Below are 13972 nucleotides of genomic sequence, written 5' to 3' on the forward strand. Positions count from 1 at the left end.
ACCCGGCACCGCCGAACAAAAGCCTCTGCGGAGGGCACCTCAACCCCCCTCTCCAGTTCCGGGAACAGTGGCGGAGCGTAACCAAATTGAGCCTCAAAGGGCGAGAGCCCTGTGGAGGCGTTGCGCAGAGTGTTGTGCGCGTACTCTGCCCACATGAGTTTGCGACTCCATGAATTGGGGTTAGCAGCGGCTAGACACCGGAGTGTGTTCTCCAGCGTCTGGTTTGTGCGTTCCGTCTGCCCATTGGTCTCTGGGTGAAAGCCCGATGAGAGACTCACAGAGGCCCCTAACAGAGAGCAGAACGCACGCCAGAAACGAGACGCGAACTGGGGTCCGCGGTCAGACACCACGTCCTGAGGCAGACCATGTAATCTAAAAATGTGGTCGACCACCAACCGTGCGGTTTCCGCTGCGGACGTTAATTTTGGTAGCGCCACAAAATGAGCCGCCTTGGAAAACCGATCGACCACCACCAAAATAACCGTGTTGCTTTCAGATGACGGCAACCCCGTAATAAAATCTAGGGCCACGTGGCTCCAAGGACGCCTCGGGATGGGTAATGGCCGTAATAGCCCTGAGGGAGGCTGGTGCGAGCCCTTGCTGCGGGCACAGACCGAACAGGCGGCCACAAACTCCCGAACGTCCTTTTCCATCCCGGGCCACCAGAACCGCCTGGACAAAAAATCCCTGGTGCGGTGAACCCCGGGATGCCCTGCCAGCTGTGAGGCATGTCCCCACTGCAGCACCTGGGACCGGACCCCAGCGGGCACGAAGAGGCAATGAGGCGGACCCCCTCCTGGATCCGGCTCTAGGCGCAAAGCCCTTCGTACTGCCGACTCAACCTTCCAGATCACTGGCGCCACTATCTGATCTCTAGGGAGAATGGGTTGAGGAGTGTGCTCCCTGTCGGTATTATCAAACACCCGGGAGAGGGCGTCGGGTTTCGTGTTTTTTGACCCTGGACGGTATGTCAGAATAAACGAAAAACGCACAAAAAACAGCGCCCAGCGGGCCTGACGCGAGTTGCGTGTCTTGGCAGTTTTTATGTATTCGAGATTTTTGTGGTCCGTCCACACCGTGAACGGATGCTCCGCCCCCTCCAGCCAGTGGCGCCACTCTTCCAGGGCTAGTTTGACCGCCAGAAGTTCCCTATCCCCCACGTCGTAATTTCTCTCGGCCTGGGACAGCGACCGAGAGAAAAACGCACAGGGATGCACTTTTTGGTCTAGAGGAGACCATTGTGATAGAATGGCGCCCACCCCCAGCTCGGAGGCATCGACCTCCACAATAAATGGAAGCGAAGGGTTTGGAGTTAATAGGATAGGTTCGGTACAGAATCTTCTTTTTAACTCCACAAACGCCGCCTCCGCACGGGGAGTCCACACAAAGCGCGCCGGAGCAGTCTTCCTGGTAAGCGCAGTGATGGGTGCAACCACCGTGCTAAAATTTCTAATAAAACGGCGATAGAAATTGGCAAACCCTAAGAATCTCTGCACCTGCTTGATAGATTCAGGAGTAGGCCAATTCCTAACAGCCGCTACTTTCGCTGGGTCCATTTCGGTTTTTCCCGCCGACACAATAAACCCAAGAAACGAAACGGTGTTAGCGTGAAAAACGCATTTATCCGCCTTGACAAACAGGCGAGCTTCTAAAAGGCGTGTCAGAACCAGAGTCACGTGCTGAATGTGTTCAGCGATATTGTTGGAGAAAATTAAAATATCATCCAGATAGACAAACACAAATTTCTCCAGCATCTCCCTGAGCACATCATTAACCAGCGCCTGAAATACTGCAGGGGCGTTGGTGAGGCCAAACAGCATGACCAGGTATTCATAATGACCGGTGTGCGTGTTAAAAGCCGTTTTCCATTCGTCGCCCTCGCGTATGCGTACAAGATTGTACGCATTACGGAGGTCGAGCTTGGAAAAAACGGACGCCAACTGCAGACGCTCGAACGCTGAGTTCATCAGCGGCAGGGGGTACCTATTTTTGATGGTTATAGCATTTAACCCCCTATAATCAATGCAGGGTCTTAGACCCCCGTCTTTCTTTTTTACAAAAAAGAATCCTGCCCCCGCCGGTGATGTAGACGGTCTAATGAACCCGTTCGCCAATGCGTCGCAAATATATTCCTTCATAGACTCGCTCTCAGGCACCGACAATGAATAAAGCGCACCTCTGGGCGGGATTGTACTAGGGAATAGTTCAATAGCACAGTCATATGACCGGTGCGGAGGTAACGTAGTGGCCCGTTGTTTGCTAAATACCTCCGCTACCTTGCTATATTCCCTGGGCACATTAGGTGGGAGTGGAAACGCAATCGCCCCTATCATCCGGCCCTCCTCCCCACTGTCAGAAGCCCGAAAAAGACTCTCGGAGTCCCAGTCAGTGACGTCACTGCCCTCCCCCTCGTCAACGGGGGGATTCCAATCGCAGGCTGAATCCCATTCCAGACTCTCCACCTGCTCCTCCGTGTCCGGAGTCCTAATCTGAGGGCTGGGGAACCGCCTAGCCTCCTCTTCGTCCAACTCTGACTCTATGTCAATCTCTATGGGAGGAGCCGCGGGAGTGTGTGTCTGATCGGAGTGGTTAGTGCAGTGCGGACCCCACCGGGACACCGGATTGCTCCGGTCTCCCCAGTTTATTTGGGGTTGGTGTTTAGTTAACCACACATGACCCAATACAATCGGGTAAGCCGGGGATTCCACCAAAAAGAAATAAATACGCTCCCGGTGCCCCAGAAACGGGATCCGCATTACCACCCGCTCAGTCATCTGACGTACAACCCCCGACCCCAACGGGCGACCGTCAAGCGCCGTGATGGATTGGGGCTGTGGTAAGGGTTGGACCCGCAGTTTCTGGTGTTTAGCCCACTGACGGTCAATAAAGTTGTCAACCGCCCCGGAATCAATAAAGGCGTCTGCCCTAACCACACCCCCCTTCCACGTCAGTTCGACGGGGAGAAATGTGCGAAAACTGGTACCTCTAACCAGTCCCACTAGTGACTTTCGCTCCACTAGTGGGACTGCTCTTTTTGCCTTCAGGTCGGGGCAGTTCCTAATCTGATGCCCAGACCGTCTGCACAAGAAACACGGCCCCTCTCTCCAGGGACGCCTCTTAGGGCGCGCTAGGGTAGCACTGTCCCGCTGCATCGGCTCCTCCCCTGTGTGTGTACCTCGTCTCCCCTCGGTACTGACAACCCTGCCTGGGGGAGGCGAAATCGGCCCGTTTGACCCGCCCCTTCTGCCCGCTCTCTCCCTCTCCCGTTCCCGAACCCGGTTATCTATACGGATCGCTGCAGAAATCAGCGACCCTAAACTACCCGGTGGTTCCATGGTAGCCAGAGCGTCCCTGACAGGGTCGGATAAGGCGCTCGAGAACAGGGTCATGAGCGGATCGTCCGCCCACCCAGTCTCCCCTGCCAGAGCCTGAAACTCTACCGAAAACTCTGCAATACTCTGGGTACCCTGTTTTATCCAGGTTAACCGAGACGCCGCCTCTTTGCCGGTGACATCGTGGTCGAACACTCGTGCCATCTCTTGCATGAGGAGCTGAGAATTATTCATGAGGGGAGCCTGTCCCCGGATCAGCGGATCCGCCCAGGTCAGAGCCGTCCCGGTCAACAGGGATAAAATAAAAGCAACCCGAGAATCCTCAGTAGAGAAACGTGAGGGTTGGGACTTAAAAAAAATTATACACTGGGAGAGGAACCCCCTACATTTCCCCGCCTCTCCACCATACCGTAAAGGAAGCTGTAGCTTGGGCTCCCTGACCATAGGTGGAATGGGTGGGTAAGTGTGAGAGACTGGTTGGGGAGGATTGGACGGTTGAGGGGTATCAGGGGCTGGTGCTTGTGCCTGGGATGAACGGAACTCGCTCGCTAATTGACGGAAGGTTTCGGCGAGTCCTAATAGCACATCCTGCTGCTGACCTAACCTGGCCAATATTTCATCCTGGCGTTGAAACACCATAGTCTGCTGTTCGGCAGTAGCAGTTTGTTGCACACGCAACACCTGTAACCCCTGTTCCTGCCTAATCAGAGCAGCCTGCTGCGCGGCTACAACCGCCTCCAGCGGAGAATGCCCCGCCTCAATCACCGCACTAGTCGCTGGTCTCTCCATGATGGCTTCGGTGTTCTATCAGGTTGAGGAGGTGCGGAGAGCCAGGTGCGACTAAGGGGGTGACCCCTTGTAAGCGGACCCACAAACGAGCCCGCCACTAAGACCCCGGGGGCGTAGAGGAGACAGCACTGTACACAGAGATAACTCCGCACAAATAAAAGGAAGAGCCCCAAATAACGGCTCAGAAAATAAAACTACCCTCCAAAACCAGGGCGAAAATCACAAACAAAAAATGAGTGCGTAAAGGCTAGCACTACTGCCCCGGACCGGGGAAAACCCAAAATAAAAGTACAACCCAGTATAAAAGACTGGGCTAACGAAAATAAAGACTCATGAGTCGCAGCTCCGAAAAAACACACAAACCAAAATACAAAATACCGGGGACAACGTCCCTCACCCACGGACTCACACGAGCCGAAAACAAAACGAAACAAAGAACAAAAGAACCTACAGGAAGGCGGCTGCAGTGTACACACACTAACGCGCAGACCCCTTCCTTACCTTTTCTGAACACAGAACCAGCACAATACCTGACTCGAATGCTGAGTCTTACCATGTGCTAATACCGGCTAGGTGGCAGAGCGAACAGTGACACCGAAGCCCCGACCGATGGTCAAAGAGGGCTTTAAATACCTTCTGGAGGTAGCCACCCCATTGGCACTAATGAGCACCAGGTGAAAATAATAAACCCCTGGTGGCCACAGCCGGTGCTACCTCCCAACCCTGACAGTACCTGCCTTGCCCTCTTGTTTTGTTTGCTCATCTGATCTTCTGGTTTTTCGACGTGTTGTTTTGTATTTTTGACTACGAGTTTGTTTTTGCCCTTTTGTACCTTCGCCCTGTGATTTCCTGGATTTTGACCTCTCGCTTGTTTTTCGACTATTCTTTTGCTTTTCGTTCTTGGCTTTGTACTGGATCTCTTGGCTTTTGACCACTGAACATTAAACTAAGATTTTTGGATTATCATGTGGTCTGCGTCTGGGTTCTCTGCACCGTACATAACAGATTTGCTTTTTGGATAATTATCTTGCTGCAACCCAGTTATGCTTCAAGTGACTGTAAAGGTAAATTACTGAATGGCTGGAAACTACATTGAATGGTGTTATGATGGTATGAATTATGTGTCAGCAAAATTTGATTAATCAAATGGATTGCAATATCAACTTTTATCAGTCTAAACATTTATTTTGATTCCTATGTGGGAATTGAATGGGTGGAGTTTATTACCAGACCCTGAGGTATGGGTCCAGGATCTTTGACGTTTGCTTGAAACTTGCTTTATGCCAGACATATGGGACCTGTGTCCACTTTTGATTCATCCGTCCATAGAACATAATCCCAACAGGCTTGGGGATCATTCCACCTTGCTACCCTCCCATGAATCCCATTTTTTTTCGACTCTCTTTCTAATTGTGCACTCTTGAACACTGACCTTAGCTGATGATATAGAGGCCTGCAGGTCTTTGAATATTCTTCTTGGGTCTTTTGTGGCTTATTGGATGATTTGTCACTCCACCCTTGGAATAATTTCCCTCTTTCGAAGATTCATCACTATTCCAAGAACCTTAGAAATGGCTTTGTAACCCTTTCCAGACCGATATATTTCAACAAGTCTTTTTACAAGTAATTGCATTGCTTCTCTAATTTATTTTGATTGTGGCATAGTGTGCTTGTAGAAACCTTGTGGTGACTACTTCAATCTGATGATACTGTTCAATAAGGTTGAATATGAGTTAGGTTTAGTTTCAACATGGCTGGCTGCAATCAATATTCACAATTGGTTGATTGTGTAAAAAAGGTTTTTAACATGGTGATATGGGAGATTGATCACTGTTTTCATTAAATAAATTAAATTATATATTCTTTTGTTTGTTTTGTTTAATCAGTTTCCCTTTGTCTAATATTACATTTTGTTTAACAATCTGAAACCAATCTAACAATCTAAACCTAGAGACTATATGTGGAAAACAATTATGGTGACTATTTGAAATATTATTTTGTGCCCAGGTCTTATGAATGCATTGACATGGTACATTGAATCAGTGGTTAACAGACAGTTATTTTTTTATGTCTTTTAAATTAGTGAAGTAACTGTACAAAAGCATACATAAAGGAGAACTGCTGTGATGGAGCTGCCTGGAAAAGATTCGTGTAAAATGTCTAATCATGACGGAAGTGAAAGGCATTGACTAGCTATTTTGAGCACCTAACACGAAAGCATAAAGCGAAAGAGGCGCCAAACGGTTGGTCTCTAGGCAGAAAATGTGGTATTAAAAAGCAGTGGTACGCTAACAAAGTGCTCCAGCTTTGTTTTTGACTCCAAAAACAGGTTTGAGATGTCGGCAGTTGCTACCAAGTTCACTGTGTGCTCTTTATGAAAAATGCATTTCTGAAACTTTTTCGGACATCAGGCCCGACGTGCTTGTGAAACAGTTGCTCCTCCCTGTGACGTTGTGTGCATATTTCCTCATTTTTCAGGAAATCACTGAACACGGGCAGATGCATATGTGGATTTCGATTAAATATAATCGCACAGATTAGAAGAGTACTGTCATGCTTTAATGCCGACTTTTTCATATAGACCAACGTTTTATCTATTAATTTAGGTTATGATTTCCAAGAATGGAACCGCCAGTTTTTGCGCATAAGTTTCGTAGGGTTTACTTTTTTTAGACGGAGAAGCTCTTCCAAATGGTAACTCTTCAAGTTTGTTTTTACTGAGTTATTCAAAAACTGTACTAGAAATAGCTTTACTGCGTAGTACTGGACCGGAAACTTAAACAACAATATTTTATGGCGTTTATTTTTATTGCGCGTTCTTAAATTTTCACGCTGAAGTTGTACCTCTATTTTCGCATGAGAATATGGCTGACAGTTCAAACATAGATTATTCGAGTATCCCATTGATAGCTTTAAATTTCGGTTTTAGGAAAGAGCTTGGCCTTTACTTAAATCCTAGGAATAATGTTGCAGCAGACTGGACTACTCTGGCTGAAATGATGGGTTTCAGTTATCTTGAAATAAGAAACTATGAAACATATGATAGCCCAACTGCAAGGATTTTAGAAGACTGGCAGTCACGATGTCCCAACGCCACTGTGGGAAAGTTGATGTCCATGCTTGAAGAAGCAGAGAGAAAGGATGTGCTGACTGACCTGGCCCCCTTGATCGGTGAGTGGTCTCCTAAACGACTACCAACAAGTATATAGATGTCATTCGTGATATCACAACAGATTTAAAAAAATGTACAGGTCGTTGTGTGTTGTGTCTGTGCAGAAAATAACTGCATTGAGTTTTTGAAGAAGCGGAAGGAAACGTCACCAGTTCAGGTACCCGAAGTGGACAGCCTGACACAAGAAAATAACGATCCGATGGGTCAGTATATTTGATAAAATTGCGTTTTTGGGGTTTTTGTACTTTTGTAATCAGGCTAAATGTAGCTTGATATAAATAAAATCTATGTCTCAATTTATGATGCAATATATGATAAATTCTATAAATAATAAAGTAATATATTTAAATATATGGTAGGAAATTCAAAATCAACTAAAATATGTTTGTAATATATGCATAAATTAATATGCATTTAAGCTGAGCTAACACAAGACGTGATTTCATTTATTGAATGATTTCATTTATTACATGAAAAATTATATCACCCATGTGAAAAAAGTAAATGCACCTTACTCAATCAACCTCTTAACCACATTTAATTGATCATTATATTAATCTTATTTTAGCACTGCCAGACAACAAATATGCAATGGAATATGGGAATGATATACTTTTTCACAGCACTCTATACTAAAATACATTTATGTATATATATATAAATATATATTTCCATTTATAATTTTTCTGTATGGGAACATGCCCATGAGTGTTCCTATGAAAAAGCTTGACATTTTTGTTGATCATTTTAATGTTGCTAAATTATTATTATTAATAATTATATGTATATGGAGGTTTTGGATTACTTGGTGGATTAATCCATTGCTAGAATTGTGATTTGTAATGAAGAGTGAATTCTATGTTGCATTCAGAGAATCCTGCTGAATTGACTGCTGATGTTGCCCTCTGGTTGTAGGCCACATGCCCGAAACGTTTGATGCCTTCATCTGCTACTGCCAGAGTGACATTGATTTTGTCCATGAGATGATCCGGCAGCTGGAGCAGACAGAATACAAGCTGAAGCTGTGTGTGTTCGACAGGGATGTTCTTCCAGGCACTTGTGTTTGGACTGTCACCAGTGAACTTATCGAAACCAGGTCAGCCACGCAGAAATGCATTGTGGGAGATGAGCTCTGAGAGGAAGTGGGAGACCTCACAGCTTACCCTTTTTTTTTGTCTGAAGTGCTAAAATAAAAAAAATAAAAAAACTTTTATATTCAGAGAAGCTATTAAAAAAATATGTGTATCTTACCAAACAAGCACATTATACTGTATATGTAGACTAGTACAAAGATTTTAAACTTGATATGTAACCAGTCTAACTGAGATGAACTACACAACCAGTACAAAATAATGACTTCAGCATGGAGGAAATGAACACAGGTGGCTGGTTGTTGTGACACCATTAGTTGAGATCTCTGTAAGGGAGGGCACTTTGTAGGTAGGCCTGGTTTGGAGAGTAGTTTGGCAGGACAAAAGGATACAAGGGGAAGAGGATCTTTTTTATTTCCTATTTAATGGTCATGCCATTGTTTTTAGAAGCACAAACCACCTTTTTTGTCGACTAAATGTGGTCTGTTTTCTTCCTTGAAGGTGCAAGAGAATGGTTGTAGTGATCTCGGATGACTACCTTGACAGTGATGAATGTGACTTTCAAACCAAGTTTGCCCTCAGCCTCTGTCCAGGTAATACCCCTTCATTTTCTACAGGTATATAAAGATGTATGAAGTTAGGATAGTAGGAAGTGTTGTATAAACAAAAGCCACTGAGTACCAAAGCTTCTAGAAAATTATTTTCTAGATTATTTTTTTCTAGAAAAGTTGATTAAGGATGTAACTTCAACATATCCGTAGTAGAGGGGCGGGTGAGATTGGTTTCTGGACTGGTCTAAATGTGCCAAAAATTGGCAAATTGAATATTCCATGGGTCATACGTACCTCAGCTAATGTTATTAGTAGCATGATTTGTTTTTACACAATGAGGAAGTGCTCTCAGATGAGTAATTTACAAATAGAATTCAGCTAAAAATATGTTTACTTTTGGAGATATGACCCTCAAAATTGGTCCCCTGTGCAAAAAAAGTATAGCCTACCTCTTGATACACATTTTCACAGATTTATGGCTTTTAAATTTTTTTTTAGCACACTCCGGATCGCTGAAGAGTTTGTAGATAATGGGACGGACCACAATTTGCAGTTCTATTAAATAAATTAAAAGTTGTGCAAACAGACGAGCTGAATAGAACCTCTAAAAGAGAGAACCCAAAGGATTGTATTAGCACTGATACTTCAGTCTTTAGTAAACACCTGTCAATATAAGTCTATATTCTATCTAGTTCAACTAGTGTATTGTCAAGTGCAAGCTTTGTGTTTGTGATGGTTGTGGGAAGATTTCCTCTGTACTGAGGGCTTTAAAATGTGATTAAAAGATTCAAATGAAATACAAACGCAAACACTCAAAATAGCAAAATGGCTAAATTAAATAGCATATTTCATATTTTTTGTTTTTGGGACTGAAAAAATACAACACTGTGCAAAAGTGTGAGGCACTTTTTAAAATATGAATTTGGTCTTTTTGTTTTCTGAATTTGTGTGCCAGTCAAAATAGCAAATTTGAGATATCCAAACATTCATTTTACAAAAGTTTTTATGTTTGAGACAGCATACCTAAGAGGATCGATGCAGTTTTAAAGGCGAAGGGTTGTCAATTGTTGTCAATTTGATTGAGTTTAATTTTCAGATTTTGTTTTACATGTACTGAAGAATTTTTCACAGCACTGTATATTGAAATATTTGTATGTTCAGTGGAAACCTCCAGCAGCTATGGCCATGTAGAACTAAGACCTATTTCTCAAACTCCTGGCAGGAGCTCAGAAGAAGCGTCTCATCCCAGTGGTGTACAAGCGAATGCAGAGGCCTTTCCCTAGCATCCTGCGCTTCCTGACCGTGTGTGACTACACCCGGCCCAGCACCCAGTCCTGGTTCTGGGGCCGACTGGCCAAAGCTCTGTCCCTCCCGTGATGGCTGGGTCTCAAATCACCATGTTCTGTGTGTGGTGATTCTTGTGTTTGGGTGTGCGGTAGTTAGAGGGAAAGGCCAGACTTAGGAGGACATTGTCCCCCGCTGAAGAATTTGTGCAGATTTCCCTGTTGGCTCAGTGATTTTTTTTTTTTATGTGAAAATGGGGTCCTGTTTCTGATCATCAAGGAAAACTCCATGTGGGGATGTATATTTGTCATTCCCTAAACCAATCCTGGATCAGTATCCTGATCCATGGTCTTTCAGGTAATTTGAGGCCATTTATATCGTTTTATGCTCTGCAGCACTCCACTAGTCTGCATGGGTTTGATGGTCATGGAGTACCTTGGTGTATGCTGGTTTACATTCCAACTGTTTTCTACTTAATTCCGACTGTTGGAAATATCTTTAATTGCATAATTTAGTTTTGGCTCATTGACAACTGATCTGACTGTGGGAAATTTTGATATGTATATGTATCCAAATGTATCCTTTATTTTCAGTGTGATCAACAAAATGGATACCTTATTATGTATATTTTGCAGTAGCACCCCACTCCTTCATTGTGGAAAGTTGTTGTTGATGTGGAGTGATTTTTATTTTTTCATTTTTTTTATTTTACTCTAAATCATAAATGGCTGATTAGAACAATCATTGACATTACTTGGACAAATGTTTCACGCTGCTTTGTATGCACTTGTTCTCGTTAGTCATAATTAATGTTCTCATTAATCATAATTATGCAGTGCCTGTTAGCTATGAGACTTCTCACATGAAGCCTTAGTAATCATACCTACAACGAACTACCATTAATTTATGATTTCCTTCTCAATTTGTCATGGTTCCATGAAAAAGTTAAAAGCAGAATACCATTCCTTACATACGATCATTCTGTCCTGTTAAAATGATAAACTAGCATTGCACTCCTAGACTTTTCAGAGAGTGCAAGAGATCAGACTTTCTGAAACATTGCCAGAATACTCCAGACAGTATTATTTTAGTGAGAAATGTAGTTCAGTAAATGAATGGGTGTAGCTTGACAATGCTGTTCTGCATTGTCTTGTGGTCTGCATTAGTTTCCACATTTCTTATTTTTCTTAGTTAATCAGAATCTTTATCTGGGAAGACTTTAATCATTGTGATGGCAGCACAAGTTGGTTAGATAAAGAAACTGAAATGCCATTGAGCATGCTATTTACCATGTACAAAATACAATAGCAACCTTTGCTATAAACTGCCCCCCCAAAAAGACTTTGATTTAGTTTCCATTTAATATGTTGGCATGTTACAGCTTTTTAGAAGTGGAAGTCCTTTTTAATTTGTATCTTTTTTTGTGGTAAATGTATACACCTAATTGTACAGTGGGGAAATGCAAACAGCCAGTGTCTGAAATAGTTTTGTAACAGTATTGTGCATTGTTCAATCAATATGAATGGAAAATATAAAGTAGTACAAAATATTAAATCTCCCAGCACACAATCCCTGTTTTTTAATTAAAGTGATCCAAAAATACAGTTATACATTTGATTCTTTGTGCAGGACACCCTAAATACTTTTTACCACACCTGGCAAGACCATAACTTATTCTCACGAAGAGTAGAAAGTAAATCTACTTCTATTGAATACCATGTACACAAATTAGGATTTACCGATATTCATTCATTCATTCATTATCCTAACCCGCTTATCCTGAACAGGGTCGCAGGGGTGCTGGACCCTATCCCAGCATACATTGGGCGAAAGGCAGGAATACACCCTGGACAGGTCGACAGTCCATCGGAGGGCACACACACCATTCACTCGCACACTCATACCTACGGGCAATTTAGACTCCAATCAGCCTAACCTGCATGTCTTTGGACTGTGGGAGGAAACCGAAGTACCCGGAGGAAACCCACGCAAACACGGGGAGAACATGCAAACTCCACACAGAAAACGACGCACTGCACCATCTGTGCCGCCTCTTTACCGATATTCTCTGGATATATGCTTTTGTTGTACAGATAATATGTAATATCAAAAGATAATTTATACTTTCTATCAAAATGTTCTGAGCTGTATATACAGTAGGTTGCGTACAAAATATTATTTTCACTGCTTCAATATTTGACTTGCAAAAGGCTGTCTGGCACAGTTACTTCACTCTAAACTCATAAACCACATTTGGAGAAAGGAAAATCACTATAACCTACATTTAAATTACCCACTTCTCAGAATGTTTCACCACAGCCTCTGAAAACTGCACTAAGACCCAGATGATATGATGGGAAGGTCACAGGTGTAGTTCCGATGAAATCATTCATTTTCATTAATAAGACACTTTTCCATCTTAGTGCCAGTGAAGGCAAAGGCCTTGGGCCATTACATCCACTGATATGTCAATTAAGGAGCTAAGGTTTTGCAAAACCAAGTCCAAGTTGCCCAAGGAAGACTGTATTACCAGAACAAGTCCAACTTCATGTTTTTAAATAATGTGAATGAGCATTTTCCCGAAATAAATTATCTTTATGCTTGAGGCAGGACATGTCAGTTTCGAGCTAGCTAGCTGTTTACAACTAGAAGAAGTTGGTTGTAATGATCATCTCATGGCTGATACAATTTCATGTAAAACACCCTAAAGAACATCCACATCCAGGACACTCCTGCCTCCCGGGGAACCACAATCCCCAAAGGTACACAGGTTAAGGTACCAGTATATGGTATGTCATTACATATTTTTATCCTACATAGGTTTATGCCAGTTTATAAATAATAGCCTGCACCTTCTCAGTGTGTTTCCTATGTGCAGGTGGTTTGCATGGACATTTATGACATTTATAATTACAAGATGACATTTACGCTTACAAGATGGTACATTTTTTGTAGCCCCACTCCCCAAAACAGTGAGTGATTTGCTCATATGGCCTGTTACTTCCTGTTACTTCCTGTTACGAGCACTAATACTGGTACAGAAATGTCTGTTCAATAAACCAGACTTTTAAAATCTGCATATAAGACTGGACTTCCTCCAATTTTTATGTTAGAGTCTAATCGTGTTTCCGGTCTCTCGCCCACAAATAAATCAAACTTGCATGCACTCCGCAGGATAATGTTATACTCAACACACCTAGGACATGGCAATGCGGTAAAATGAATGATCCTATGTCATAGCCAGGCATAAATTTCCTTTTCCTTGACCCTGCCACTAACTGGGAGTGTCCCCCAAAATGAAAACCTTGCGCTGTCTGTTTCACTTGTGTTTTGCCCCATTATGCTCACCGCAGTTCTCCAGGTTCTCCTTTTAGATGGTGGATTAAAATATTTCTGCTCATTTTGCACCAATGGTACTTTTCAATATGTTTTTCTAATAATTCTTCCATAGTCCTGGATAATAGTATTTCACTATTTGCACTTCTGTTAACAGAGAAAATTAAGAAGTGACTCACATCAGCCTGTCCCTCTCCCTTGTTTATTAGCTTTCAGAATTGTTTTCAAATATATATTTTATTTCTCACCTTGTTTCTTCATTGTGCACTGGAAAGTAGTACATTGTGAGTATATCCTTTTTCCCATGCACATAATACAAAACAAAAATGGACAGCCAACATAAACAGACAGCCCAAAGCAGGCTGACGCTTTCTGAAGTCTACTTAGAAAAATGTGTATGCTGTGCCTGTGTGCCCA

The 13972-nt window shown here is 43.3% G+C and overlaps 1 protein-coding gene across 1 annotated transcript; it reads left to right on the forward strand.

Moving 5' to 3' along the window:
* Nucleotides 1-6604: 6604 nt before the first annotated feature.
* Nucleotides 6605-11823, forward strand: myd88 (MYD88 innate immune signal transduction adaptor). Its single transcript, XM_061239896.1, has 5 exons — nucleotides 6605-7292; nucleotides 7398-7496; nucleotides 8209-8389; nucleotides 8886-8977; nucleotides 10158-11823. Exons 1-5 carry the CDS (start codon nucleotides 6986-6988, stop codon nucleotides 10310-10312), a joined length of 834 nt encoding a protein of 277 aa, XP_061095880.1. The 5' UTR covers nucleotides 6605-6985; the 3' UTR covers nucleotides 10313-11823.
* Nucleotides 11824-13972: the final 2149 nt, after the last annotated feature.

Source organism: Conger conger, chromosome 4 (genome assembly GCF_963514075.1).
Source record: "Conger conger chromosome 4, fConCon1.1, whole genome shotgun sequence".
Lineage (NCBI taxonomy): Eukaryota > Metazoa > Chordata > Actinopteri > Anguilliformes > Congridae > Conger > Conger conger.